Source organism: Plecotus auritus (genome assembly GCF_963455305.1).
Source record: "Plecotus auritus genome assembly, chromosome: 9".
In the NCBI taxonomy this organism is placed as follows: domain Eukaryota; kingdom Metazoa; phylum Chordata; class Mammalia; order Chiroptera; family Vespertilionidae; genus Plecotus; species Plecotus auritus.
Genome location: NC_137783.1, coordinates 8508160 through 8535814, shown reverse-complemented (window position 1 = coordinate 8535814; position 27655 = coordinate 8508160). Strand labels below are relative to the sequence as shown.

The following is a 27655-nucleotide window of genomic DNA, read 5'->3' as shown; positions in this document are numbered from 1 at the left end:
TGAATTGTATACTTTAAAGTGGTGAGTTTTATATGTGAATTATATCTTGATTAAAAAATATCGAAGGGCTGCAGAAAACCACCTTGTAAGGAAAACCGTTCCCTCCCCCCGCCCAGGACACTCCCACCCATGGACTTCGCTCCCCCACCCTCCCGTGGGCCTCCCTCTGGCAGGGCTAACCTCTCCTCCCGGCAGACTTTGCAGCAGGTTTCCAGGCCCTGTCAACCCCAGAGTCTGACCGCGCCAGTGGCAACCGCTGGCACTGGCCTCTCCCCAGACACCCTGCTCTCTGACAACACAAGAACGCAGGCACATTCTCAACACAAGAGCAGGGACGGCGCCCAGCCACCGGCTGTGTTTTCGCTTTTCCCCTAGATGCTCTGAGGCTGCCAGCTGGCCGGAGCTGGATGCCAAGCCCCATCCCGACGGAGAGCTGCGGACAGAGGACTTGTCGGTGCTTCCCCCACAGATAAGCAGCTGCCCAATAACCAGAATAAATGCGAGGAGATGCCCAATGACCTGCTCCATAACCTGCCGTCGGTGCCGTCACGGCCTCATTCTGTCAGGAGGGCAAGCCACACCAGCATGAAAACATTCTTCTGTGTAACTCTTGGCCTGTGAGCTGCAGCTGAGCCAGGGGCCCGCGGCAGGAACCTGCCTGAGAAATGGCTGCTTCCAGATGAAAGAAAAGAGAAGGCAAATGCTACAAGACACTCAAAAGGGGAGGCCAAGCATGGACCACCCACTGCAGCCTGGAGGAGGGCTGCCCAGGGTGCTGGTCACCCCTGGGAACCAAATGCCCGCAGCACAGGTGGCCCTGGCACCTGTACGCAGAACATCCCTCACCTGATGGGCATATGGAAAGCCCTTTCCGGGAGTCTTGAAGATTTCCTAAGTTTAAAATCCCACATTCTTTCCTTTTTTATACAAAACCTTCAATGGTGGACTGACATTCTTACCAAGAAAGCAGTAGTAAGCTGGGTTAAAATATTAACTTTAGACTTTGCTAAGCATGTCTGGCAAAATTTAAAGAGTAACCACCCTTAAAAGGAGCTAAAATAGAGTATCTACTTCCAGAACGGTAAAGAGAGAAAAACAGAGAAAGAAAACCAGTGAGCGATTCCCCTGAGGACCAAATCTGCTCAAAGTCTTTTCCCAAGAAATAGAAATGGACTTTCTGGGAAATGCGATTTACTTCCTCAGGCTACTCCAAAGAGCAGGGGCGGAAACGCCAAGCTGGGGGACCCACAAGGTCCCCAGGGTGTCCCCTGACCCATCTAAGGCCAAGCAGCGTGATGAGGCCAGCGGGGCCTCCCACTTAATACACTGTATGAATTCCAGGGAATAATACACATTCTATGTGTAGGGATCATGGGGAGGCCACACAGATGGCCCCAGCATATTCAGACTCATCATGGGTGCCACACACACAGGTGCTTGCGTGGGTAGTGCCCACGAGTGGGCTTCGGTGCACTTGGCTCCAGGACCCCTGCTCCAGCCCCCGCAGGGCCAGGGTAGGTAAGAACCGAGGTCCGGGGCATGCGACACTGCACCCTCGCCACCCGTAGATGGCCGACTGCCCGAGCTTGGACTTAGGAAAGGTGTCTGGGGCATCCGAGAGCCCAGGTGGTCTGCCCGTGGCTCTTCCCCACCGCTGCCCAACCCCCCCCCCCCCCCCCGCCAGGGTGCAGGCCCGCCTGCTTCCTGAAGCCGGCCATGCAGGGCCGTTTCTCTGGCGTCACTGTCCTCTTTAAGAGCTGCAGCTGGAGCTCCGTTAATCAGTGGCCACCCCTCTGCAGAGCAGAGCGCTCCAGCCACAGGGTGAGCCGCTGACTCCCGCAGGCACCCCCCTCCGGAGCCTGGAATGTCAAGAGTGCAGGGTGGCCACCTCCCCTCCGGAGGGGACCTCTGGGAGGTGTCCACAGGAATGCCTGGCTGGGAGGAGGGAGCTGGTGGCAGGGAGCCTGCACGGGCCTGTTCTCCCCTCCCCCCCCCCCGCCCCACCTTCTCTCTCCCCCCAGACCTAGGAGGGTCCTGAAAGCACACCCACAACTCTGGGGACATTCTGGGTTAGAAGGCCCCTAGGAAGCTAAGCATGCAGAGGGAAGCAGGGCAATACTTCGGCATCACCCAGCAAGCTCTTCAGCTGGAAGGACCAGGCCATGGGAAACAGCCCCCACTCCCCAACCCCCGTGGGTCTGGCCGTGCCCTCCTTGGCCCTTCCCCATCGGGCTGCCGTTAGTCTTGTCTAGTGAACACACATGTGCATTTAATTCATGAGAATCCAACCATGAGTTCTCAGGCCAAAACAGAGCATGCGGTGCCAGTTTAAGTACTGTAATTAAGAACACTAAAATCCTATTCTGCACCCTCTATGAGACCCATGGTAAGTGCCACAGGGAGGGTAGGGTGGGGGAGGCCCCCCAGGGCAGGGGTGCTTGACTGGCATCTTGAAGGGCAAGTCAGTCTGCTGAGCAAACAAGATTGGAGGGAAGAGCAGGCAGAGGAACAGCATGAGCCAAGGCAGGGCAGTATGGAGAGCTCCCCAGAGGGCCTTACACTCCGCCTCCAGGCAGCCCCCCTGGATCACATCACAACCAGCACTTTCATCAGGTTCCTTCCAGCCACAAGCGCCTACTGTGATTCTCTACTGCCCTTCATATCGTATCTTCAACCAGTCAGACACCTCCATTAGCCCCTCACCACTGCACCCCACATCATTACTGCCCCCAAACAACCGGCTGTACCAGCTGGGCTGTTCTCTGCCATCTGGAAGGCCATCTGCCATCCCCTAAGCCTGTCTCGTGCACCCGTCTGCAGGGACAAGAGGCCCTCTGTCCTTCCCATGGGACGAGCTGACCCTCATGGCTGCCCTCCAACCAGCCCCAGCCCCGCTTGCCAGATCCCTGCATCCGGAGCCCTGCCAGCCTGCTCCCTGGCTGTTTGGTGTCCGGGAATCAAGGGGTCTTGGTGTGGCTTTCTATGGCTGGGCAAGTACGGAGGAAGTGTTACAGAAATGACCCAGGACAGGGGCTCTGAAGAAACACTCAGGCCCAGAAACCACCATGTCCAACACCCACTCTTTCCCCGTAAACCATAACTTCTCGAGCCTCTGTGTCCTCGTCTCTGAAGGAAGTTGGTCCCCCGGCCCCGTGGGTATTGACTTTGTCTCCTTACGCCGGGCAAGTCTGGAAGGCTGCGCCCTGAGGTTGCCAGGCGCTGCCTCTGGGTGGGGGGTCCTGGCTGTTTCCTCCTTTCTTCCTTCAGATTCTATTTTCCATGAAGAACGTGGAATGCTTCGGTCATGAGAACCCAAGTTATCATTGTTTTTGCCCAGCATCTGCCCAGACAGCGTGAGGACCGAGGAGAGGGCTGGGCTGGGCGGGGTGAGCAGTGGGAGCATGGCTCTCGCCCGTCACCTCCTGCGGCCTCACGGGGTGCCCTGCTGCCTGGCCACAGTGCTGGTCCCGCCCGCCCGAGGCCGCTGCCTGCTCCTGATTCCTGCACCAGGACCCCAGCCTCCATCAGCCCCCGGTGACCACGTGGCTTCCACACCATGCGGGCACTTCTCTGCCCCTTAAGCCTCCCCAGTGACCCCGAGGGCTTTAGTAGAAGCTCAGGGAGTTTCCAGGGCTGCCCGAGGCCTCGCAGTACACGATGGAGCTGCGACTCCAGGACTCGAGCTCGTCCCACCACATCACGCTGCCTCCAGACAGAGCGCAGCTCAGGGACCCGCCCGGAAGGGGCTCCCAAAATGCCTTGGCCCCGCCTCCTGCAGGCCCAAGAGAGGAGCTATGCTTTTTGGGTGTTGCTTCTGGCTTCAATACTCAACCCCCCAAATGTTCCCAAATGTCCCGTGTGCGGTGGGCTACCTGCGGTGCTGAAGCAGAAACCCTGGCTCCCTGCAGGCGGGGACGGGGCGGGGACGGGGACAGGGACGGCTCTGCGGGGGCCCCAGGCCACCCCGGGATCCCAGGACCTGGCTGCATCGCTGGGCTCCAGCCTTTCCACAGTCTGGGATGACCCCTTTAGTCACTGACGGTGCTTAGAGTCCTGGTGTTCAGTTGCCTAATTTGGGAACATGCCTGGAGCCGGCAGTGTGCTGACCATATGGCCCCCGATGGGCTCTGGCCCGAATGGTTCGGGGGGAGGTGGGCAGGGAGGGTCACCTTGAGTTTTAAGCATAGTCACAGATGGAAACCAATTTACGTTCTCTCTGCGGGAGAACCCAGCTGTGAGCCGGGCGGGGAGAGGTGGGGGCGGGGGGTGGGGGGCTTTGCTGGCGTGAGGAGGTGAGGGGCTGCTGTCTGGGGACACGGGAATCCCCGACTAGTCCTCATGAGTCACAGGATGAGCTGGGCCACCCCTCTGCCACGCTCACTGTAGTTTTGGCTTCTGTGTTTGTGGTTTGCAGCTTATTTTGGCCTCATGGCTAATATTTCATTAAGAAGTGGCCGCGCCCTCTGCCACCTCACCACCCACTAAGATTTTTGAGGGGCAGTCTTCCCAGGCCCCCAGCTGCACATCTGTGTTCTGTCTGACCTCTGCACAGGAATACATGCCGTTTCGTAATACAACCTGCTGAGAAAGTCTGTTTTTCATTCAACACACAAGGTTGAGATACAAAAAATAACTAGGGCAAAGTGCATTCTGACATTCCTATGGCGCCTTGATAAATCCCATCCTGCTGCCGTCTTCCTTCCTGAGCAGCTCAGGCCTGGCCCCCAGCACGCGGCACTGTGGGTCTCACTGGCGAATGTTCAGGGAGGGGCCAAGGAGCACAACTCGGGGGCAGACTCCAGTGTTATTAACCAGCCCAGTCCTGTGGGTTCATGCTTGAACCCCCAGAAAAGACCTACCAGAAGTTTTAACATCTCTCAGTCTCTCCCTGTCTCCCTCCCTCTCTTCCATCTCTGTTACTTCCGCTCCCTCTTGCCACACATGTGCATGCACAAGCATACTTATCTGTGCACGAGTGTGCGCGCGTGCACACCCAGAAGTCTCTTCCAAGACAGGTCTGGCAGGACCCGGCAAACCCCAGCAGAATCAGGTCTTCGCTGGGTCTTTGGCACCTCTGCTCACCACTGTCCCCCAGAACCTTGGCGTCCAGGGGCAGACAACTCCTGCTTCCCAAGTGCCCTCCAGGGGTGCCCTGAAATCACCAGGCCCAGGTTGGGTGCTGCACCCCAATGTGCCTGTTCTCAGCCTCCCCCATCCAGTATCCCAAGCAGACCAGCAGGGCCTTAGCTTGCTCTGGGAGACCAGGACCCTATGCTGCCACGGAGCCACCGTGTGCTCCTAAGGCCACTGCCACTTTCTAGGATTCTGTTTCTTCATCAGATTGGCTCACAGAACACCAAAGGCCTCCACCTTCCCGCCCCAGCTCCCCCCATTTCTCACTCTGATCACCGAAGTCAGAAGAAGTCGCACTAAGTGCTCAGGGCTGATAAAGTCCCAAATCTGCACAGCAGTTCCCCTCACATCTCTACTAGTTTGTGGTTCCTCGGTGCCTCAATTCACCAAGCAGTGAAATCCCCCGCAGGCTGTGGGCCTGACAGTGTGGTCACGTTTTGATTTTGCCAGACATGAAAACATTTTAATTAAGTCTATCACCTATTATATTCAATTCATTCAAGAAAGGAAAATAGGACTGTATCAGTTATCTACAGCTATGAAGGGGAAAAAATTTCACTCCAAGATTTAGTGGCTTAACATAACAACCAGCTGTTTGCACAGCACTCCGCAATTGGGGCTTTTCTCACCTAGGGTCAACGCGCGCCGCTACAGTCATGTGAAGGCTCGACTGGGGCTGGATGGTCCAAGACAGCCTCTCTCACTTGTCTGATGCTCACCTGAGCTGCTGGCTGGGGAGCTCCAGTCCCCCTCTTTTTAAGTGGCCTCGCCGGCAGGAATAAGAGATGGGGGTGGGGAGGGGTGCAGAGAGAACTCCAGGCTCCCAGGCCCAAGTTCCAGAGGCCCCCCCAGGACCCTCACCCTAAAATCTCCTTTTGGCTTTCTTTAGCTAGAAAAGGTTCAGTTACCTACAACCAAAAAAGCCACTTCACAGTCTTTTCAAACAAGCACCTGGCAGGAGCCAGGCCACAGAGACGGGCCACCGCCAATGTCAACGGAAGGAATATGCGAGCGCGGAGCAGAGGCTGTGCCTGGGCCCTCCCAGGAAGGGTCTTGTTCACAGCCATTGGCTCCGGCTCCTCACTCCTCTGGTGCAGCATTACTCTTCAAACACTCTTTTCAAATGTGACTCCTGCAGGGAGGGACAAGTCACGAATTTATTAATGGCAAAGCGTTTAGATCCATGTGCCACCTCGGACTGATTCAAAGGGGCTTGAGTGGGTCAGGGTCAGGGTCAGGGTCAGGGTCAGGGTTTGCAGTGCGGAGAGGCCATCTCCAGGTTCAGCTGGGAAGCAGGAGAGGGAGTCTCCTGACCTAGATTCTTATCCTGGCTTTGCCAAGCTTTCAGGGGCAATCGCTTTCCTTCCCTGACCGCAGTTTGCCCATCTGTAAAATGAGAGGTAGGCCCAGCCCAGGCCTTTGACAACACGGGTCCCGCTTGGCTGTAGGTGCGACCTACCAGCTCTGCTTTCATCTCTGCCCTGGGAACAGGACTCCTGGTGTTTGTGCTGTAAACAGTTTCCTATCCCAACCGGCAGAAAAAGCCCCTCAAGGACAACGAGGAAAGGACGAGAAAGGAAGGAAGTGGCCAGAGGAATTTAGCCTTTAGCCCATGGAAATGTGGGGGACAGCGAGAGGCCAGCCTGAGGCCTGTGAGTCAGCAGGCTTGAGCCCCAACGTCTGGGTCCCAAACAGGAGCCAGGAGTCTGGGTCCAGAAACCACTGCTCCCAGTCACAGGGAAACCACCAGCCCACAGGTCTGACTTAGAAAAACAGAAGGCAGCAAAGGAGATCACTTCTTTGGCCAGTTTATGGGAAACGAAGGACACTAGCAAAACCCACTTCCCTGTGAGATTTGGAGGGCGTGGGGAGCCAACGGAACAGGGGCTCCCTCCTACAGAACTCACTACCTTCCTGGAGCATCTGCTTCTGACAGCAAGATGGGGAGGTAGTGGGCAAAACTACCCCAAAAACATGCTCAGCATCTGGGAAGTAAAACAGCCTCAATAGTTCAGTTAATGTGCTCAGACAATGAGGTGACGGTAAGTGACCAAGGCCCCCAAAAGCACAAACACTTTTTAAAAATATGTTTTTACTGATTTTTTTTAGAGGGAGAGGAAGGGGGAGGGAGAGAGATGAAACATCAATGACCAAGAGAAACATCAACTGGCCGCCTCTTGCAAGCCTCCTACTGGAGATGGAGCTGCAACCAGGGCATGTGTCCTGACGGGAATGGAACCGGTGACCTCTTGATGCATGGGACGGTGCTCAAGCAACTGAGCCACGTGGCCAGGGCAGCAGCACAAATATTTTTAAATGGGCACGTATCTTACAGCAAATAGAAACACAAGCATTTCTGCTATAACGAGGTCTATTTTCCTAAAACTCTTCATATTCTGCAAAATCACTAGTGTTCACGGGGGAAATAGTGTTGGTGCGTATCACTCAACAGCTATGAATCTTGTCACGTGGGCATGTCCAAAAACAGCAGTGGCTCTAGTAATATCCCGGTGCAGAGAGCCTGCCCGGGCCTGGACCCAAAGCCACAGTGAGTACACCATTGGCTGATGTTCCTCTTCTGAGATGAAGGCCCCAGGGGCCCTCACTTCTTTCAGAGACCATTCTGACCAGAATGACAAGCCCCGCCCAGGCTGTCACCTGCACCTGCTGTTCCGTCACAAGAGCAATGCCTTCAGCTCCTGCCCTCTCGCTCCCCCAAACAGCTTAAAGGGGAAGGTGCACCTAGAGCTCTTCTGCTTTTTTCTCAGTTCCTCACCTATTGTTCTTTCGTCTTGAGAAAGCGTGTCCTGACCTATCACAGCAGAAACACCTGGGAAAACTTGCCAGTGGCCCAACATAACTGCCCTGTATCCACAAGAATGCAGTGGACACCATATTATACGGACTCTCAGGAAGGTCTCAAGAGGCCTCTCGGCCTCCCCTCTCCTCCTCTTGCTGCTCTGAGACCAGGGCAAGCAGAAGCCTGAGCTAGCCTCCTGGAGGATGAAGGCCCGCCTGGAGAGAGAAACCCAGTCCACAGCCAGCACCAAAACCCAGAGCCCCGAGGAAGGCTGTCTGGACTCTGCAGTCCAGCCCCGCCATCAGAGGCTGTGGTCACATGAGTGACCTGAGGCAAGACCAGCAGAAGAACGACCCAGCAGACACCTGCTCACAGAATCACGAGCAGACACAATCGCTACTCTTTAAGCCATTACATTTTGGGATGGCTGGTTCCATAGCAAATGTAATGTGACATTGTGCAGACATTTCACTAATTCTTTACAAATGTCACCGTAATCCCCACTTGGGAGCCAATAACCCTTTTGCTCAGGCTTCCATGATTCCATAGGTCTCTGAGAAGGGGCTAAGTCACCCTGGAAGTGGCAGTGTCTCTAAGGACACTACAAAGATCGAATAAAAGTCAAGGGCCGACCAACAACCCAAATGTCCCAGGGATGGTGTCAAGAGGAACCCAACTGATATACACAAAACATGGAGGAGGAACAGTTTGCAGATTCACACTGTTCTTGGGGAAGACCAAAGGCTCTCTAACTAACACTCCTAAATCTAGGCAAGACCCCCAGTCTTCTGGCTGTGATAAGATGAAAATGGTCCCCCAAATATGCACATGCCCGAATCCCTGGCACCTATCCGTATGTTATCTTACGTGACAAAAGGGATTTTGCAGGTATGATTAAATTAAGGATCTCGAGATGGGGAAATAATTCTGATTATTGAGAAGGGCTTTGGAAGAGGTCTTTACACAAGAGCCCTTACAAGAGGGAGGTCAGAGGGGCAGAGTCAGAGAGAAGTGACAACGGAAGCAGCGGTTGGAGTGATGTGCTTTGAAGATGGAAGTTAAGGCCAAGAGGTGACCTCTGGAAGCTGGAAAATGTGAGCTTCCAGAAGAAACACAACTCTGCCAACACCTTGAATTTAGCTCAGTTAGATCCATTATGGTCTTACTTCCAACCTCCAGACTATAGGATAATAAGTTTGTGTTGTTTTATGCCACTGAGTTTGCGGTAATGTTTATGATGGCAATAAGAAACTCATACACTGGCCCAAAGTTCTGGGCCTGCAAGAATGTAACTTCAACAACAACAACAGCTAACATCGATTCAGTATCTACTTTGTGGCCCACCCTGTTCTAAGTGAATTTCTTGTCTAAACTCATTTAATCCTCACAAAAAACATACGAAGAAGATTATTAAAATCCATATGCAACAGATGAGAAAACTGAGCCTTTAAGAGGTAACTTGCCAGGGCCACAGAGCAAGTAAACGCCACAGCCCAGAGTGGAGCCCAGGGAGTCTGCCTCCAGGTCCCACGTCTAACCCTACAGCTCCCAAATCAAACCAACAGTAACTACAGCCACTAACCGAGCACCCTCTATGTAGGCTCATGCTTAGCTCTTGACAGATATTCTCACACTTAATTCTCACCTGCCCCCAACAGGGCAGGACTACTAACCATCCTTGTTTACAGCAGAGGAAACGGAGGCACCGCAATGTTATACCCAGAGGTTAAACACATCGGCATTCAGGGCTCCCCAGAAGGATGGCTGTGGAGCAGCCATCAGCCCCACCTGCCCTCACAGCTGCCAGGTCATGGTCAAGGCTGGAAGAGGAAGGGTGGTCCTGGCAGAGGTCAGAGCAGCACCTGCAAAGCTCCAGATCTGGGGTCTCAGCACAGCGGGCGGAGCCTGTCGATGGTGGACTGGGAGTCATCTGAGGGCAACAGGCCAAAGGCCCTGGATAGAGTCCAGGGATGCAAAGAGACCTTGAACCCCACTGGTGCCCAGTCAGGAAACCCAGTGGGAGCTCAGACCCTTGGCAAAGGACCAACTGGGAGTCAAATGGGGCCAACAACCTGAGACACCCAGCTCTCCTCCGAAGTTCTGGGCCCGCAGGACAAGAAACCATGTGGCCTGAGGCTCAGATTGAGCTCTAGTCCTTCTTAGCTGTGGGATCTCGGGCCAGCCCTTCTCCCCTGGACGAACGCAGCTGCTGATAACTGCCCTACCTACGTCCACGGAATTCGTAAAGGTACATAATGAGAGCAGATAACAGCAAATGAGCCGGAAAGCATACTCCGCACTTAGCAGGGGTATGGTAGTAAATCAAATCCACTCTGATTATCCCCACCTTACAGAGGAGGAAACTGAGGTGTGGGGGGGGCCTAAGCAACTTGCCCAGAGTCCCATGATGATAAGTCTAGCAGTTCTTGGTTGGCTCTGTGGCTCACCCTGCTCTCCTGGCAATGCCCAGACCCCACGCGCCTGCAGGTGGGAGGCACTAGCTCCCTGCCACATGTTGTTCATTCATTAAGACCCTGGTTCCTCCCTGCCATTCAAATTATGCACAGAGATAATAAAGAAGCTTTCTCCCTTACCAAAGAGGCCTACTTATGCTATGAGAGAGATTTCGCCCCCACAAGATTGAGTCATCACTCAAAGCCTTGTTGGAATCAAAGCCGAATCTCTTCTGGCATTGACTGAGCCCCACCCACACCCCCCACCTGCTTCCTCCCACTTCTGAGCATCCACGCAGGATGTGGATGCCATTCCCCACTGCTGTGCTCCCTCATGGCTTGCTGAATGATATTCCGTCAACACACAGTCAATACTGAGCACCTACTATGTGCCGTTACTAAGAGTATGGCCATAAAGACACAGTTCCTGACCTTGTTGGGAGAAAAGGCATTGAGAGAAAGAGCAAAAGTTTTTAGGCTCCAAGATTAATTCACATGCTAACTCAAGCATCCATTCGCTGGGTGATTTGATTCTTTGGCTTGGCACGTTTCCAAATTTCTCAAAGGCCTCAACTACCTCATCAGCAAAATGGGGTGATGGCACCAACCTCATAGATTTGTTGGAGGAGTCAATGGGATTTATGCACATAAAACGGAAACATCGTACACTCAATGGACACGAGTTGAGGTTACCAACGATAGTCAGTCAGTAGCAGAGGCTTTGGAACCACACACGCAGGCTCTCACTCAGATGGATGGGTCCAAGAAGGCTTCCTGAGAAGTGATACCTGAACCGAGTTTTGAAGGGTGGGTAGGAGTTTGCTAGAGAAAGGGAGGATGTTCCTGGCAGGGGGAACTGCATGAGGACCAAAGGGCACCACAGTGGCAGGGGTCACAGCTGCAGAGGCAGGTGGACATGGAAGTGGGTCCCATGGCCAGAGCCCTAACCAGGGATGAGCATCATTTTGACTTCTTCTTGGCCAGCTTGGGAGCCACGTCCAGCACCCATCCACTTCCGCGTGTAGTTTGGTGACCTCAGGGAAGTCGGGCAGCCACATTCTCTCTGTTAGTCAAGTACTCATTCATTCAGACATTCAATAGAATTCTCTGGGGGCCTATGACTTGCCAGGCCTGTGCCAGGAGAGGCTGGGCCACCTCCTCACCCTCATTCGGCCCAGCTCCAGGTTGCCACCCTGGTTTGGCAGCTTTCCTCTTGGTGAAGTGGGGTAACAGGGCCTCCCTCATAGAGTCGTTCATTCGTTAACAAATGTGGCTAGGGATAAATGAGTCATTCAAAACTTACATATTTTAGCATAAATTAAGTCCTCAATCAACATCAGTGTTCAAAATGCTTATTTTTATTATGATTAACTGCCCGATGGTAAGAATCCCAGCTTCCAGGCCCAAAGTAATGCTTGCAGAGGCACCTCCAACCCAGGCAAAAACCCCTGCCTGCTGTTCCTCACCTTTCCCACCTGGAGCAAATTACTAGGTTTCCACTGCCCAGCGGTACCCTGACCACATCACCTTAGGAGCTAGCCCAACCTGACCCACCCCTTGCTCTCCATCCCCACCCCAGTTCATCTCATCCTTCTAGGGCTCTATGTGTCAACCAACCCAGGCCCTGGTGCGGTCAGGGCTGAAGGTCATCTCAGCCTTTGCTGTTCAAAGCTCCAGAGATGAAAAGGTGGCCCTTTGGATTTTGTTAATTAACTAAACCTTCTATTAAGGAAATTTACAAGCATATACAAAACAAATGCAACAGTGATGAACTGCTTTATGAAGGTCACCCAGCTTCAACAACTACCAATATCCTGCTGTTCTTGTTTGGTGGCATCTCCCCCCCACACCCCGCCCCAAACACTTGATTTGTTGGGGGGAATTTTATGGCCCATCTTTCTGCCACAACCCAGCACTCGGGGCTCCCACTGCTCACAGGTCCCAAGTCAGTTTGACACCTGTGGCCCTCATCCTTTTGCACCAAGAGCATCCTTGAAATAATCTGGGAAGAACAGCCTTTTAAAAATATATTTTTTTTTTCATTGACTTCAGAGAGGAAGGGAGAGGGAGAGAGAAACATCAATGATGAGAGAGAATCACTGATCGGCTATCTCCCGCACACACCGCCCTCCCACTGGGGACAGAGCACGAAACCCGGGCATGTGCCCTTGACCGGAATCAAACCCAGGACCCTTGAATCCACAGGCTGACGCTCTATCCACTGAGCCAAACCAGCTAGAACAGCCATTTTTAAGTCCCTAATAGCATGGCAATCCTGGCCACAGTCATGGGGTTATACAGGGTGGAGATGAAGGGCCAGAGCCCTGGATTCAGGAGGCCTGGTTCTGAATCAATACTTCCTAGACACATGACCTTCGATAGGTCATTCAACCCACGTTTAGATTTCCTATCCAGTAAAAGGAGAATGCTGGTAACAGGATTTTTGTGAGGCTTTAAAAAATAAAAGATTGCATGTTCATTTGTCCAGCACAGAACATGCAATGAGGAAACCTTAGAAGCAGATGTGTTAGGGAGTGGGGGAGCAGGCTCTGCTCCTATGGGATACGATTACTACCTCCCACTTCATAGATGGAGGGATGGGAGCCCAAAGAGAAGCAGTGAGTTGCCAGGGAGAGCTTGTTCTGTGTCCCAAGTCCCTGTACCAGGAATTCTCACAGGCCGCCTTGAACTGCAGATCCCTGGGAGTGAAGAAATGTTCTAGAACAGACACAGGCAAGTGGTGGCGGGTGGCCCAGCACACCCAGCATGCATCCTCATCTTGGATGGCGAGTGCCCCAGTGTGTGTGTGTGTGTGTGTGTGTGTGGAGCAGGGGTGCTGAATTCCATTTTACAAAACAGAAGGGTGTCTGAGGGTGCACATCCCTGCTCACTCTTCTGACCTGACAAGTCCTGTGGCCAACCTTGCATTTGATACAGCCACTCACTATTTATCCCAGCGTGAGAGGCAAGAAACTGCTTCACTAACTCAAGCTTTGGCAATTTTCGGCAATTCCGACTCCTCTCCCTATCATTCTAATTTTTTTTTTCCAAAGTAAAGGGGGGGGGATTAATCAATTCAGTTGCTGATGTTCAGACAAAGACAGCCTCCAGCCCACTGCCCGCGTTTGCTAGCTAGGGCAGGGTGGGGTGGGGGGGTGTCAGATTGGGGATGTGTGTTAAAGCACTGCTTGGCCTCTTGGCCTGGGCTCCCCAAGGTTCCTCCCATGAGGGAGCCAAGTCAGGATCTCCCCACCCCTCCCTCGCACCCTCCCCCACCACTGCAGTGCGTGTGGGCAGGCACCACCCAGATCCTCAAGAACAATGGGCTGGGGAGGGGGCCGGTGCCTTTGGAGCCAGCCAAGGGCGGGGACCTAGACCACAGACAGCAAGACAGCGGTGGCGGCCCACGGTAGCTGTGCTGCACCTGACTCAGTTTCCCCAGCTCTGGGGTCCCTGCAGAGCCAGGCGCACCTTTCCTGGATGAATTTCTCTTTCCTCCGGGCATTTTACTGTCCTTCTCGATGAGCTGCTGGTACTGTTGCTCCTGGGGAAGCCTCCGGGTCACTCTCCGCTCCAGCTGCTGCTCCTGCCACGGTCGGTCCGGCAGGTCGGGGACGCACGGTGCCTCCATGCGCCCAACTTTCCCCACTGGAGACCCACAGTCCTGGCCAGCCCGTCCACTCGGCTGGCGAAGCCATGATTTACAGCCCCGCTCCAAGAGCTGCTCCTCCGCTTCCCCGGCTCCCAGGTCCTCTCTCGCTCCTCACCCTTCCCCCACCCCATCTGAGCCTTCACCACGCTCCCCAAAGAAAGCGGTCCTGGAACAACTGCAAAATCCGAGTGTCTGTCCTGTGCCCCGGGAACTGCCTTCCTCCCCACCCCCGCCGGGGCGAAGAGGGAGCTGGGGAGCCCCGCAGCTGCACCCCTCTTCAACCCAGTGAATATCTGGGTTTGGGCGTGGAGGAGCGTGGGATGCAGTTTGGATCGGAGCTGCAGTCCCACCCCGGGCTCGCCGGACCGATCTAGGCATGGTGAGGGAGGGGACAGGTCCAAACCTGTGACTTCCCACTGGCTCCCCCCACCCTCGCTGAGTCGCTGGGGATGCGAGACCAGCCCGCGGCCAGCCCTTTGCCGGATAAGTGAGGGAGCCGTCCCGCACAGCGCGCTGGGGATGAACAAGGTGGGCGGTTCTCACCCCGACTTGCACCGGGCCCCGCAGTAGGCGCCACCCCTCGGCGAGGACCGCCAGGGCGTCCGGGCGGGGGCTGTGGTCCCCGCCGCAGTGTCCGCACCCCGGCCGGGAGCAGAGCACGTGACCAATGGGCCACCTCCGGCCCCTGCACCCCCAGCCCCGCCGTGGCGCTGACCCCGGCCCCACCAATTGCGCAGGATGGGGCGGGGGCTCCCACTTTCCCGGGGCCAGCGAGGGAGCCGCAGGGCCCCGGGCTGAGCGTGCCTCATCCCTCGCGGCGTGCCCCGCCACCGCCGCAGGACCCGCACTCACCTCGGGGCCCTGCGTCGCTTCCCACAGCCTCCTTGTCCGCCATGCTCGCGCAGCCCGGCCCCGAGGGGAGCCTTCGGAGCAGCGCCGTGCGGATTGGGGTCCCTGGCCGCGTCCTGGGCAGCGCTCCGGCCGGGTCTGAGCCTCCGGCTGCAGGAGCGCCGCTCTGACGCGGCCGCCGCAGCAGCCCGGCTCCGCCCCGCGCCCCGCCCGGGCCCGCCCCGCGCCCCGCCCCCCACGCCCGCGGGCTCGGAAAGGCTGGGAAAGGAAGGCGCGGGGTGAGGCGCATCGCTGGGCCTGGCCCCGAGTCCGCTGGGCCGCCCTAACCTGTCCCACCGAAGCCCGGCCCCTCCTCTCCCGGGCTCACCGCGGAGCGGCCGTGGCGGGGCTGGTGGCGTGGCCGGGGCTCCCTGGCTCGCGAGCCGGATGCTGGCGCATGCAGGGCGCTCGGCTCCGGGAAGAGCGGGGCTCGATTTCTGCCCCCCTCGCCCCCGCCACGCATCCGCTCTATGGAATCGCAGGGGACTGAAGCCCTGCAGCAGGCACCGCACGCACACCCCACTCTCCTGGAAGCCTGCTCCAGGCGCTACCAGTTTATCCCCCCCCCCCCCGACACACACACACACCCCCACTCCATCCCACACAAGGGTCCCAAAGGAACGGTCAAGGGCCCGCGCATAAGCGGAACACGGGGGGGTGGGGGCGGGGGGGACACGGTGCGGCCAGCTGTCAGGCCGCGCGGGACGCCCAGAGGGTGTGCGCCTCCCAGCCTGCTCCGGGACTCCATGGCAACTCGGGAGCCCTGAGGCGCTAGCAGCAGCGGTTGCCTCCAGCCTTCCATATATGGGCTCCCACCCGGGCCCTCGTCAAAAGTCTGAGAATAACGACATGAATAATGCAGTGCTTCGGCGATCAATGATCCATCCTCCCTGTCCTATGGCTCCGCCACACACGCGCCACCAGCACCAGTGTCAGCTGCGCAACTGAAGAGGCAATCAGTGCAGTGGTGAGAACCTAATAAGCTTCGTTACTCGGCCCTTCCGGTGTGCCTGGCACCACGCTAAGTGCCTAAGAGCCTTCTCTCTCTCTGCATAACTAAGAGGTGGGGACTAACGGTCCCCATTTTGCAGATAAGGAAGCTGAGGTTTGAGGGAGATAAGTGATGATCCCCAGAACACACACAGCATGTGAGTGGCCAAGCTGGGATCCCCACCCAAGCCATAACCACCCTCACGCCCTGAGAGGGGCCACAGCTCCCAGAGGGCACCTAGGGGACGCTTCATTGCCGCTGGATACAGAGGAGGGGCTGGGCAGAGGCTGCAGGGAAAGGCCAGAGACCAGTCTCTTCTCAGGAAGTGATTGCAAAGTGATGAGTTAAAGGACAAACTTGTCTTCTACCTGCCTGCATTACAAAGCCCAAATGCAGCCCTGCCAGGTGGCTCAGCTGCTTGGAGCGTCATCCCACACACCAAAGGTTGTGGGTTAGAACCCCAGTTGGGGTGCGTACAGGAGGCAACAGATCGATGTTTCTCTCTCTCTCTAAATCAATTTTTAAAAACCAACATATCCTCGGGTGAGGATTTTTTTATATCCCAAATGTACAGTCTGTGGGCAAGTAACTCTTTGAGCCTTAGCATCCTCATCTGTGGAATGGGTGCAACAGTAGGACCGGCATCATAATACTGAAGAGGATTAGATGAAAGGATACATATGAAACATGCTTTGCTTGGGGTCTGGCACACAGTAGTCAGTCCAAAAAGTATTAGACCTGATGAGGTCACAGACACCTTTTTAACAGTGCACAGTGGCCAGTTAATGGTGCACAGTGGCCAGTTAATGGTGCACAGTGGCCAGTTAATGGTGCACAGTGGCCAGTTGTGCCGGACAGTGGGGACGAATGGTGTGGGACATTCCCAAAGTGGAGAACAGTATTTTCCACCGAGTGCCCTCTCCCTACTAAGGCTGCTTGCTTGCTGAGGCAACACCCCACCATCCCAGAGGCAGACCCAAGAGATGGCCTGGCGGGAGAAGGGTTAAGGCAGTTGCCCAGGTGACAGCCTGGCGGAGCAGGCCCTGCATCACCCCTCTACCTGCCTGCCCAGTTCTGCTCATCTATCCCCGCTGAGTAAGGCTGGCCAGGCCGAGGCTGCATGGGTTGGAACACGAGAGGGGGCAGGGCAGGGCAGGGCAGCCACCGGCAGTCTGTCCTTTGAGCACAGTGTCACATGGACACACACCTGGGCAGTGAGGCCAGTAACGCGCTTTCTAATCAACACAGTTTTGATCGAGTCCCTCTTATGCTCAAAACCACACCAGGTTTCCCTCCTCTAGGGGAAAGAGCCCTCACTCTTCAGTGCGACTCTCAACACCTTTGACAATAGTGAGCCCCAACCTGCCTGTCCAGTCTCTCTCCCCAGAAGCCCTCCCTCCCCCAGCCTCCCTCGGCCACAGTTACAAGCTGCCTCTGTCTCCACGTCTGGCATCTCCTTCACCACCCTGGCCACCTGTCCACATCCAGGCATCCGTCAGGGCTGCCAGCTCCGGGGAACCTGGGACTGCCCCACGCCAAGGTTTCCATGGTATTCCGCACACCCACACGCCTCTCTTCACTTTTCCCCTCCCACTACCTGTTACCCAGGCAGTGTGGCACCGGGAGGCTCCTGTCTCTCTGCAGGGACGCCCATCTCCATCCCAGGGCTGGACCTTCCTCCAGGCTCCAGACCTCCAGAGAGTCTCCCTAGGGGGCCTCGCAGGCCCTTCCACTCACCCAAAGCCCAGCTCATCCTCTCCTGCCCTCCCTGCTGGTGACAGGATCTCGGTAAAGGGAATACCACCCACCAGTTGCCAAGCCACGTGCCTGGGAATCAGCTTTCACTCCTCCCTCTATGTCCATCCAAGTTCGGTCAATCTCCAAGTCAAGTGTTGCCCGTTGACCTTGGAAATCTCTGCATCCTCACGACCGCCATCCTGTCCAGACCCCATCATCTCTCACTGCCTACTCGTCTGCAGGGCCCCCTCACCAATCTCCTGGCTCCTGTCCTACCCCTGACCCCTCACCTCATGCATTCTTTGTGAATCAGGTCTGCCCTGCCCACCTCTCTGGCTCCATCTCTCCCCCATGGCCGCTTTCAGTCCTTCCCATCCACCCCTGCCTCAGTGCTGGGATTTCAAATACCTTAAAACGTGTTTGATGTTTGGACCACTCCTTTCCGGGTCCTGCCACCACCAGCAACCTGGAGAACTCGCGTGGACCACCCCACTCCCAGAAGCCTTCCCTGCAGCCCATGCTGGCCTGGGTGCCTCTCTTCAGGGTCCTCATGGCACCCTGTCTCTCCCCATCAGGTCTTGACCCCTGGCGTCAAGACATTGGCCTTGGAGGCCTGTCAGAACCAGCAGGGAGCCTGCAGCCCCGCGCTCCTGCCGCTGCAGCCAAAGGGTCTGGAGTGCCACCTGCCTTCTCCATACCTGCCCGTCCCGGCCAGCACAGTGACACTGAGCAGGATGGGCAGTGACATTCAGCCCTGTGCTGTGGACAGAGAGCACACAGTTTTTATTTTTAGGGAACATGAAAGGCAATGGGTTCGCCCTCATGGCTTCAATAATAACCATCGCGATGATTAAGAATCGCCCTGGTGCCCTAACCAGTTTGGCTCAGTGGCTAGGGCAGCCTTGGGCAAACTACGGCCCGCGGGCCAGATCCAGCTGTTCTATCCGGTTCTCTTGCTCTCTCCTCCGCTCCTTTACTTTGAATTTATATTAGTTCACACAAACACTTCATCCATGCTTTTGTTCTGGCCCTCCGGTCCAGTTTAAGAACCCATTGTGGCCCTCGAGTCAAAAAGTTTGCCCACCCCTGGGCTAGAGTGTCGGCCTGCTGACTGAAGGGTCCCAGGTTCGGTTCCGGTCAAGGGCATGTACCTTGGTTGCGGGCACATACCCAGTAAGGGGTGTGCAGGAGGCAGCTGATCGATGTTTCTCTCTCATCGATGTTTCTAACTCTCTATCCCTCTCCCTTCCTCTCTGTAAAAAATCAATAAAATATATTTTTTAAAAAAAGAAAAAAAGAATCGCCCTGGTGAGCACACGCTTGGCCAGGTCTCACCTAATTCTCACGGAGGTCCTCTCATTTCACAGGAGCGGGTATCCAGGGAAGCACAGAAGGCTGAGGCGCCGCCCGGGCTTCCTCGGGCATCAGCAGCAGGGCTGGGACTCAAGGCCAGGCCCTTCTCCTGTCACTCATCATGAGGGAAGGGCTCCCACCCTGGAGGCCTACAGTCCCTTCCCCAACAGCAGCCAGAGTGAGATCACGTGGCTTCTCTACTATCCGTTCCCACTTGAGTCGGCCTCCTGGTGCCCCTTGAGGCTCACGCTTGCATGCTCCCTCCTTCAAGCCCAAGCACACTCAGGTCATCCGTCTGAACGCGCCAGATCTGGTCCCACCTCAGGGCCTGGAACACATTCCCCAAGAGAATGATGCGGCAGAGACAGAAGGAAACTGAGGCCCGCCGTGTTTATTTACCAAAGAAGTCAGTGGCGGAGTCAGAATCTGCACCTGGACGGTCCCATCTCAGCAGAGCGCCCAGGTCTGCCCTGCCCCCACGGAGAGCTGGGCAGCAATGCCACCCAGGGCCCAGACCAGCACCTGGCACAGAGCGGGCCGCACAAACACGCTGCAGGCATGAGAAAATCACCTAGTTGGAACTACAGCTGACAGAGCACCGCACGTCTCTGCTCGCACCTGGCTCATAAAGCACTCGGGGGAAAGCCTCCCTGGTTCCGACTTTTTCAGGATGAGGGCATTGAAGGCTGGTGAGATGCCCCCACCTGGGCCTGAGGTCGGAACGCTAAGAGGCTGCTTTAAGCCATTCCGTTCTTTCAAAGCTTGTGTTTTATTTTAAAACTGCGTGTACAGTTGGCATCCACTGTACCCAGTTCTTTGATGCCACTCATATATCTGTAGGTTTTTTCCTAAACAAAACTAACACTTTACATTTCTATTACTTGTTTTTAAAATGTCTTATGAAAAAATTGAAGCATCCACAACAGTAAGGAGAGATATAATGAATCCTCAGGCACCCATCACCCAAGTTACTTCATTTTTAAAAATCAAATTTACTGTGAAATTGACTCTCCTAGGAAGAAATCACAGGAGCTCTCATTTAATGTGGAAATTACATGCTCATTTAATTTTTACATCCCTCCCTCCAAGAAATACAAACTAATATTCAGGTGGGGACGTTAAGGAGGGTGAGGTCCAGTCACTTGCTGGAAGTTAGAAGGGGCAGAGCCAGGAGTTGCCCAGACTGGCCAGTTTCTGAAGCATGAACTTCACCTCCAGTCCCCCCATTTGTACAAAGCAGATAAAAACCATGTTTATTCCCCCAGTACTGGAGTGAAGTACAGCCTCTAAAACAAGTCAAGGAAACGGGTCCACGCCCTCTTTCTTTTACACCTGAGCTCTGCGTTAAAGTTGTACTGTTTCCAGAAGCTTCCCACTCCAGGTTAGGGAGGACCAGGGTCCTCCATTCATCCTCCCCCTCCTCCGTTCTCATTCTCTCTCTCACAGACAGGTGCAGGCCTCTCTCTCACTGTGCTGGGCCACGAAGTCTAGCCAGACGTGGACCCAGCCCTCAAGGATCCCCCAGCCTCAGTGGAAAGGAGAGAAACAGACAGGGATAACCATAATGCCAGGCAGACCTTGACCCACACCCAGGCGTGCGAAACCTATTAGAAGAATGCGCTGGGCCTCACCTACCTCTGTCTCCTCCATCAGCAGCAAAGAGCAAGGCCCTGGAGGTTAGGGGCAGGGAGCAGAGGGGCTCAGGGGTGTGGGTTTGGGAACTGGATCAAGCTTGGGTTTGAATCCCAGCTCCACCCCTTCCTAGCTGTGCGGTCTCGGGTGAGTCACCTATCCAATCTGGTTCACTAATAAAAGTGGGTTGATAAAACCCACACAGTAGAGCCCTTGGAGCGATGGTTCTCAACCTTTCTAATGCCGCCACCCTTTAATACAGGTCCTCATGTTGTGGTGACCCCCAACCATAAAATTATTTTCGTTGCTACTTCATAACTGTAATTTTGCTACTGTTATGAATCGTAATGTAAATATCTGTGTTTTCCGATGGTCTTAGGCTCTACAGCAGCGGTTCTCTTAGGCTCTACAGTCACGACCCACAGATTGAGAACCGCTAGCAGGGTCGCCTAAGACATCAGAAAACACAGATATTTACATTACAATTCATAACAGTAGCAAAATTACAGTTATGAAGTAGCAACAAAAATAATGTTATGGTTGGGGGTCACCACAACATGAGGAACTCTATTAAAGGGTCGCGGCATTAGGAAGGCTGAGAACCACTGCCTTGGAGCATTACATTAGTCAATGCTTAAACCGGTTTCTTCCATCAGGGAAGCTTGCCACCGGCTGGCCGCTGCCACCGGCTCTTACTCATCACCAGCTCCAGTAACGAAGCCCAGCCCGAGTGAGGCCGAAGCTTTGCAAGAGTTTTCCAACGTTCCCAGGAGGATGTTTCTCTTAACTAACCTCTCCTTGGAAAGTCCGTAAATTTGGAAAATAAATAAAATAAAAGATAAAACTTCGCAGCCTTCCCTACTTAGCTGGCCAAGGGGTGTCAGCGGCGTGTGAGAAGAACAGGCTGGTGGTCAGCGGAGTGAGGACAAAGACACCCTGTTGTTCCCCAGCCCCGTGCTGGCACGTTGGCACCCGTTCCATGATCCTGCAGCAAACCCACGGGCAGCGAGGTTGGGGTGGCCAGAGTGGAAGCTTCAGACTCAGGCACCCCTGGTCCTGGCTAGCCGCTCCCGGGGCCTCCTCCTAGGCTGTTAAGGACCAGGAAGGACACCTGACACGCGGGCACTTGGTTACCGTGGTTACCACTATGTCAGCAGTGGGACAAGCACCAGACTGGTCTCGGGAACCCTGGGTCAGGCTCTGCCACATACTGCTGTGCGCCCTTGGATAGGTCACACAGCCTCTCCGATGCCCAGTCACCCCATTTGTATGATGCAGATAAATATCCTGTTTATTCCCTCTGCCTGTCACAGATCTGGAGCGGAATCCCAGCTTTGCCCTTCTCAATCTGTGGTCTTAATTGCTCTGAGCCTTACTTTCCTCATCTGTGATGGGAATAATTTTGCACCCACCTCCCAGTGCTGCCATGAAGATGAAATGAGACAATGCGTGCAGAATGCCTGGCCCAGGGCCGGCACATAAGGGCTCAGTGATAGAGAATGGATGCCCCGAGGGGAAGGAGGACTGTAACACTGAGATTTTTTTTTTTTTGATTTTTTTTTTTAAAATACATTTTATTGATTTTTTACAGAGAGGAAGGGAGAGGGATAGAGAGTTAGAAACATCGATGAGAGAGAAACATCGATCAGCTGCCTCCTGCACACTCCCCACTGGGGATGTGCCCGCAACCAAGGTACATGCCCTTGACTGGAATCGAACCCGGGACCCTTGAGTCCGCAGGCCGACGCTCTATCCACTGAGCCAAACCGGTTAGGGCAACACTGAGATTCTTCATCATCACCCTCACCATCATCATCATCACCACCACCATCAGTTCCTTTCTGTGTCTGCTTACGTTATGCTGATCAGTAAGCCCAGCTGGACTTGGGGTACTTCATTTCGCCTTCCCAAGACAGCAGGCCTCATGCACAGGACGGGAGCAGCCCCTCTGGACGGCTCGGTGGGTCCATGAGCCAGGCCCCACCTGACGGGGGTCTGCTACTTGCAGTTTAGTCACAATGGCTACACAGCCAGGTGATGGCCCCAAACTGTCCCCAAAGCCTCCCCACGCTGGCAGGGAGGTGGCAGGAGGAGAAGGAAGAGGAAGCGGGCTCCTCCATAATGAGCCTGCACCTGGACAGTCTGCACCTGTGAAATGGGGAGCAGCACAGTCCCCGAAGCCCGGCTCCCCATGAGGCTGGGACGTGCTGAGGTCTGGGTAAAGGTCAGAGGGTGTTATTTACCTTACCCCCCAAAAAGTTTGCCATTTTCTTCCTTTACTATTTTCTCCAGTGTCTTCATGAGGTCCTAAGGTTGAAGCAAGAGGAGACATTTTTTAAAAATCACAATGTGAAGCTTAAAAAGTTAAGTTTCTGTTGTTTTAGAATCAAAGCAAGTTGAGGATAAGAAGGACTGTGGATGAAGAAATCGGTGGCATAAGGTGATCCAACAAGCATAAGAATGTGTGTGTGTTTCTCAAAGACCAGAGCTAAATACACAGAAGTCACAGAGAAATATCACCAAGAAAAATCTAAACAGTTAAACAAGGGCATGAAAAATCATGAACCTTGTCAGTACCGCATACATGTATGCATGCAGTTAAACACCTGTTAAACGGGTAAATTAGGAAACAAGGCAACAACACCATCTAATGATGACACGATTGTGTTTAAAGCTGTACTTTCACACCTCCGCAGATAACGCCGTCATTAACTAAGTCGTTTCACACTCTGGGAAATCATATGGGAATATTAAAAACACTTCGATCAATGAATCCTTCTCTTAGAAATTATTCCACGCCAAAGGGAAAGACTCTCATTATCCGTGTATTATTAAATGTTATTTCATGCAAGGAGTACAACTGAGTAAAATTACAAATAAGAAAATGTCCCAATATGACATGCAGTGAAGAGAGGCTGAAAAAGTACGTGCACATCGTGAGCAGGGCCACTAAATGGAGTCGCACATGGACAGGTATTGGAAAGCGGAAAAATCAAGTTGGGCTAAGTCAGTGGTCGGCAAACTCATTAGTCAACAGAGCCAAATATCAACAGTACAACGATTGAAATTTCTTTGGAGAGCCAAATTTTTTAAACTTAAACTTCTTCTAACGCCACTTCTTCAACATAGACTCGCCCAGGCCGTGGTATTTTGTGGAAGAGCCACACTCAAGGGGCCAAAGAGCCACATGTGGCTCGCGAGCCGCTGTTTGCCGACCACGGGGCTAAGTGAAGGGAAAGCGAGGGAGGCTTTAGTCCTTTCCTGTTCCCTTTAGGGCTGTATCCATTTTTTCTATCTCCCTCTTTCTCTAAACTCTGCCAGGAGATGGCCCCTCCTGCCTCCTGCCTCCACCACTACTTCCACTGACTCTCGCCATTTGATTTGGTTCCCAAGTCCTGTTTCTCCAAACTGCAGCTCTCAAAACAAAGTGGCGGTGTGCGTGAGATCATAAGGCCAACAAGCTCCAGCAAATACCTCAAGAGCAAACACATTCCACTATGTGCTGGGGCTAAGGAACTGCACATTCGGACACGAAATGTCAAGCCCCACAGAAGGCCCTTTGAGGAGCCGGCCGTGAGCTTAGAACCGCCGCCCTCCACCTACTTGCTGTGGTAAAGCTCACTCTACCCCCAGCACAAGGCCTGTGGCCACCCCTCAGTCTCTTCTGGGTCACATGCCCCTTTGGGAATCGAATAAGTGCTCAGAATTTGCAAACCATTTTGAAGAGTTCATCGATCTAGGTGGTGGGAGTTCCTTCCTTCCTTCCTTCATTCATTCGCTTATTTATATGCTAAAATAAGCATGTGCTGAGGGCATAATATTGTACCAGGCCAGGAGGATAAACAATGGTGGGAAAACATGGTCCCCGCCCTGAAGATCCGTCTCTGGGGGTGGACAGAAAACAAGAAAATACAACTTCCAGTGACTTGTGGTTGGGCTGGTCCAGGTACAAAGTGCCAATACCAAGAGCTGATATTTGCTGAGCACTTACTAGATGCCAAGGACATTTCTAGGCCCTCTCCTTGGAGCGTGTAACTCATTATGGATCACTGTGAGTTGTGTTTAATTCACTTAATCTCCCAACATCCTTGGAGGAAGGAAATAGTACTATCTTGTTACAGATGAGGAAACTGAGGGAAAGAAAAAATTCGACACTGTGACTTTTTCAAGGCTGGCTAGTCAGCAAAGACGTCAGAGACCTGGGATCCCACCCGCACTCAGGCTGGTGACCAAGCCGCCTCCATCAGCGTGGCTCACCCCAGACAGAAGGGGGCTCTCCACGCAGACAGGCGCCGTGGTGTGGAGGAGGCCTGTGACCCTGCGCTGGGTTCATAGCGGGAGCCTCGCAGGGAGAAGCAGCCCTCCCATGGCTGACCCTCTAGGTTCCTAGTGACAGGGGAGAGGATGGGGCCCCAGATGGGGAACTGCTCCCTTAGGACCACACTGAGTGCACCTGTGTGGACAGCCCGGCTCCTCCCCCCCGGGCCACCCACCCTCCCTGCAAACACCCCTTCCTTTCAACAGCAAAGGGGGACAGGGAGACTTCCGGAGTTAGACTCAGCATGTGCACACACACTGGATGAGGTTGCACACAGACAAAGTCCATTAAGAGACAGGCTGTCTTTTAGGCTAAAACCAGGAAGAAAGAAAGGCAGTGGGTAGAGGTCCAGTCAGTGTCCAGGCCCAGGTTCGATATCCTGCTGTGTGACTGGCATTTCTTGGTACCTCAGTTTCTACATCTATGAAATGGGGATAATAACTGTACCTTCTTTACAGGAATGTTATAAAGGTCAAATGAGTTAATGCATGAGTGGAAAACATAGGTGCCAATAAATGTCAGATACTATTGATTATAGACTGAGTGATTGTATGAATATAGTCACATATCCAGGTAAATGCAAATCAGATACATGTATTATCTACAACATGCATTGAAAAACTGGAAGGGAAGACACAAACATATTAATAGTGGTGATCTCTGCATAGTAAGATCATGAGTGATTTTTTTATTACTTCTCTTCCCCCCTTTTTAAACAAATACAGGGTGGGGCAAAAGTCGGTTTACACATGGAAAATAACACAATCATTAATTAAAAATAATAATACAAGAATAAACTGTGTGTTTTGAATACTCACAACTAAACTTACTCTTGCCCCACCCAATGTTTTTCTTTTATAATCAGAACTAGTGGCCCGGTGCATGAAATTCGTGCACGGGGGGGGGGGGGGGGGGGGCGGGGAGGGTGTCCCTCAGCCTGGCCTGCACCCTCTCCAATCTGGGACCCCTCAGGGGATAACCGGCAGTTGGACATCCCTCTCACAATCCAGAACTGCTGGCCCCTAACCGCTCGCCTGCCTGCCTGATTGCCCCTAACTTCTTCTGCCGGCCAACCTGATTGTCCCTGACTGCTCCCCTGTTGGCTTGATTGCCCCTAACCACCTCTGCCTCGGCCCCGCATCTGGGACCCAGAATTCCCTCCTCCAGCAGACCACAGGCACCCGGGATCCGGGCTTCCCTCCCTCTGGACAGCCATAGGCGCCCAGGCCAGCTGCAGCCACAGGGGATGGTGGGCAGGTGGCTTCGCCTGGGCTGCAGCTGCAAGTGCTGGTGCTCAGGACTGCAGGGTAGGTGGCTTTTCCGTCTACCAGGCTGTAGCCAGCAGCAGGTGCTGGCACCTGGACTGCAGGCGGGCAGCTTCTCCATCTTCCCTGGGATGCAGTGTGGGCGACTTCTCTGGCTGGCTGCGGCCTGGAATCATGGGGCAGGCGGCTTCTTGGTCTCTTGGCTGCAGCCAGCCTCAGGTGCTGGCACCAGACTTCTCCAACCCCCACAGGCCCAGAGCGGCAGGGTAGGGGGAAGGGGAGGCTGTTGCCATGTTTTCAGGTTAATTTGCATACTCACTCTGATTGGCTGGTAGAGTAGCAGAGTGATGGTAATTTGCATGTTTCTCTTTTATTAGTGTAGATAAAATCAATAGAGAAATCTTTAAAATCAACAAAAGTGAGCTAGGTGGCTTAGAAACAGAGGATGGGATGAGAAAGGCAGGTTTCGATGCTGGGGTCTAACACCACGCAAGGGAGGGGGGACCTGGATTTGTGGATTTCGGTCTCTTTGGAAACCTCCATCCAAATCATCCTTCAGATCAATGCCCATGTCCCATCTTCTGAGAACGTTGCTAATTCTGCCCCTTCTCACCCCGCACTTGGTCCTTTTCGCTGCACGTGTCCAGGCCTTCTAGAGGCAATCAATGCCTGACAACTTCAGTGGCCGGTTATGACCCGCCCACTGCACGCCAGGTCCTGACATGGCCACGTTAGTGGGCGAGCTCTTATACCTGGTCCAGAGAGAGAGGATGACTTGGCCAGGGCTCTTCTTACTAGACAGCTCCAGGCTGCGCAGTGGAAGTCAGGGTGACTGGGATGTGGGTGGGGCCATGAGAGGGAGTTTCTATTTCCTGGTTATAACCCTTCTTGTGCAAAATTTCGGTGTCAACTGTGTGTAAGTGTGCTTGTGTGGACATGTGTGCATGTGTGTGTGGAAGAGAGGGGGAGAGAGAGGAAGAGAGAGAGAGAATATATAAAATATTTTTCAGACTCTGAGAATAGATAGCAACATATGGAGCTTGCTTGAGTTTTTCAAAGAATCAGAGAAACTGAATTTAAAGTCAAAAAATTAAGGGGATGGACTCAGATGAGTAGAAAAGAGAAGAGTCTGATCTTGTGTTCAGGATGAAGGCCCAGGCTGACTCTAGATCCTTGCTCCTCAGCACAGAATCCTGGGAGTTCAGGGCAGAAGGCACTTTGGAGGGACTTTGTTAAAGCTTCTGCTCCTGGCAGAGATCCCTTCTACTGCAGCCCAGACAGCCAGCTTGTTAAAACGCCCCCCTGGACGGGACCTGAGAGCTCGGGTAGCACATTCCCCCATTTCTGAGTGATGTCAGCAAGCTCTTCCCCTCATAGTTGAAATATCTTCATGGTGTCAGAGCCTGGAGTTTAGAACCTGGGATCTAGAGAAT

The 27655-nt window shown here is 54.0% G+C and overlaps 1 protein-coding gene across 4 annotated transcripts in view; it reads right to left on the bottom strand.

The window, feature by feature from the left end:
• HSPA12A (heat shock protein family A (Hsp70) member 12A) overlaps positions 1-27655 on the bottom strand; it is a 113579-nt gene that overhangs the window by 37183 nt on the left and 48741 nt on the right. The window contains exon 1 of one of the 4 annotated variants that reach the window (XM_080641021.1): positions 14891-15082. The exons of 2 other annotated variants lie outside the window; for them this stretch is intronic. In XM_080641021.1, the coding sequence (XP_080497147.1) occupies positions 14891-14933 (43 nt within the window). In that variant the 5' untranslated portion in view covers positions 14934-15082. Of the gene's footprint in view, positions 1-13857; positions 13940-14890; positions 15083-27655 lie in introns of those variants that run through there. One more of the 4 variants, XM_080641022.1, reaches the window with a different exon arrangement.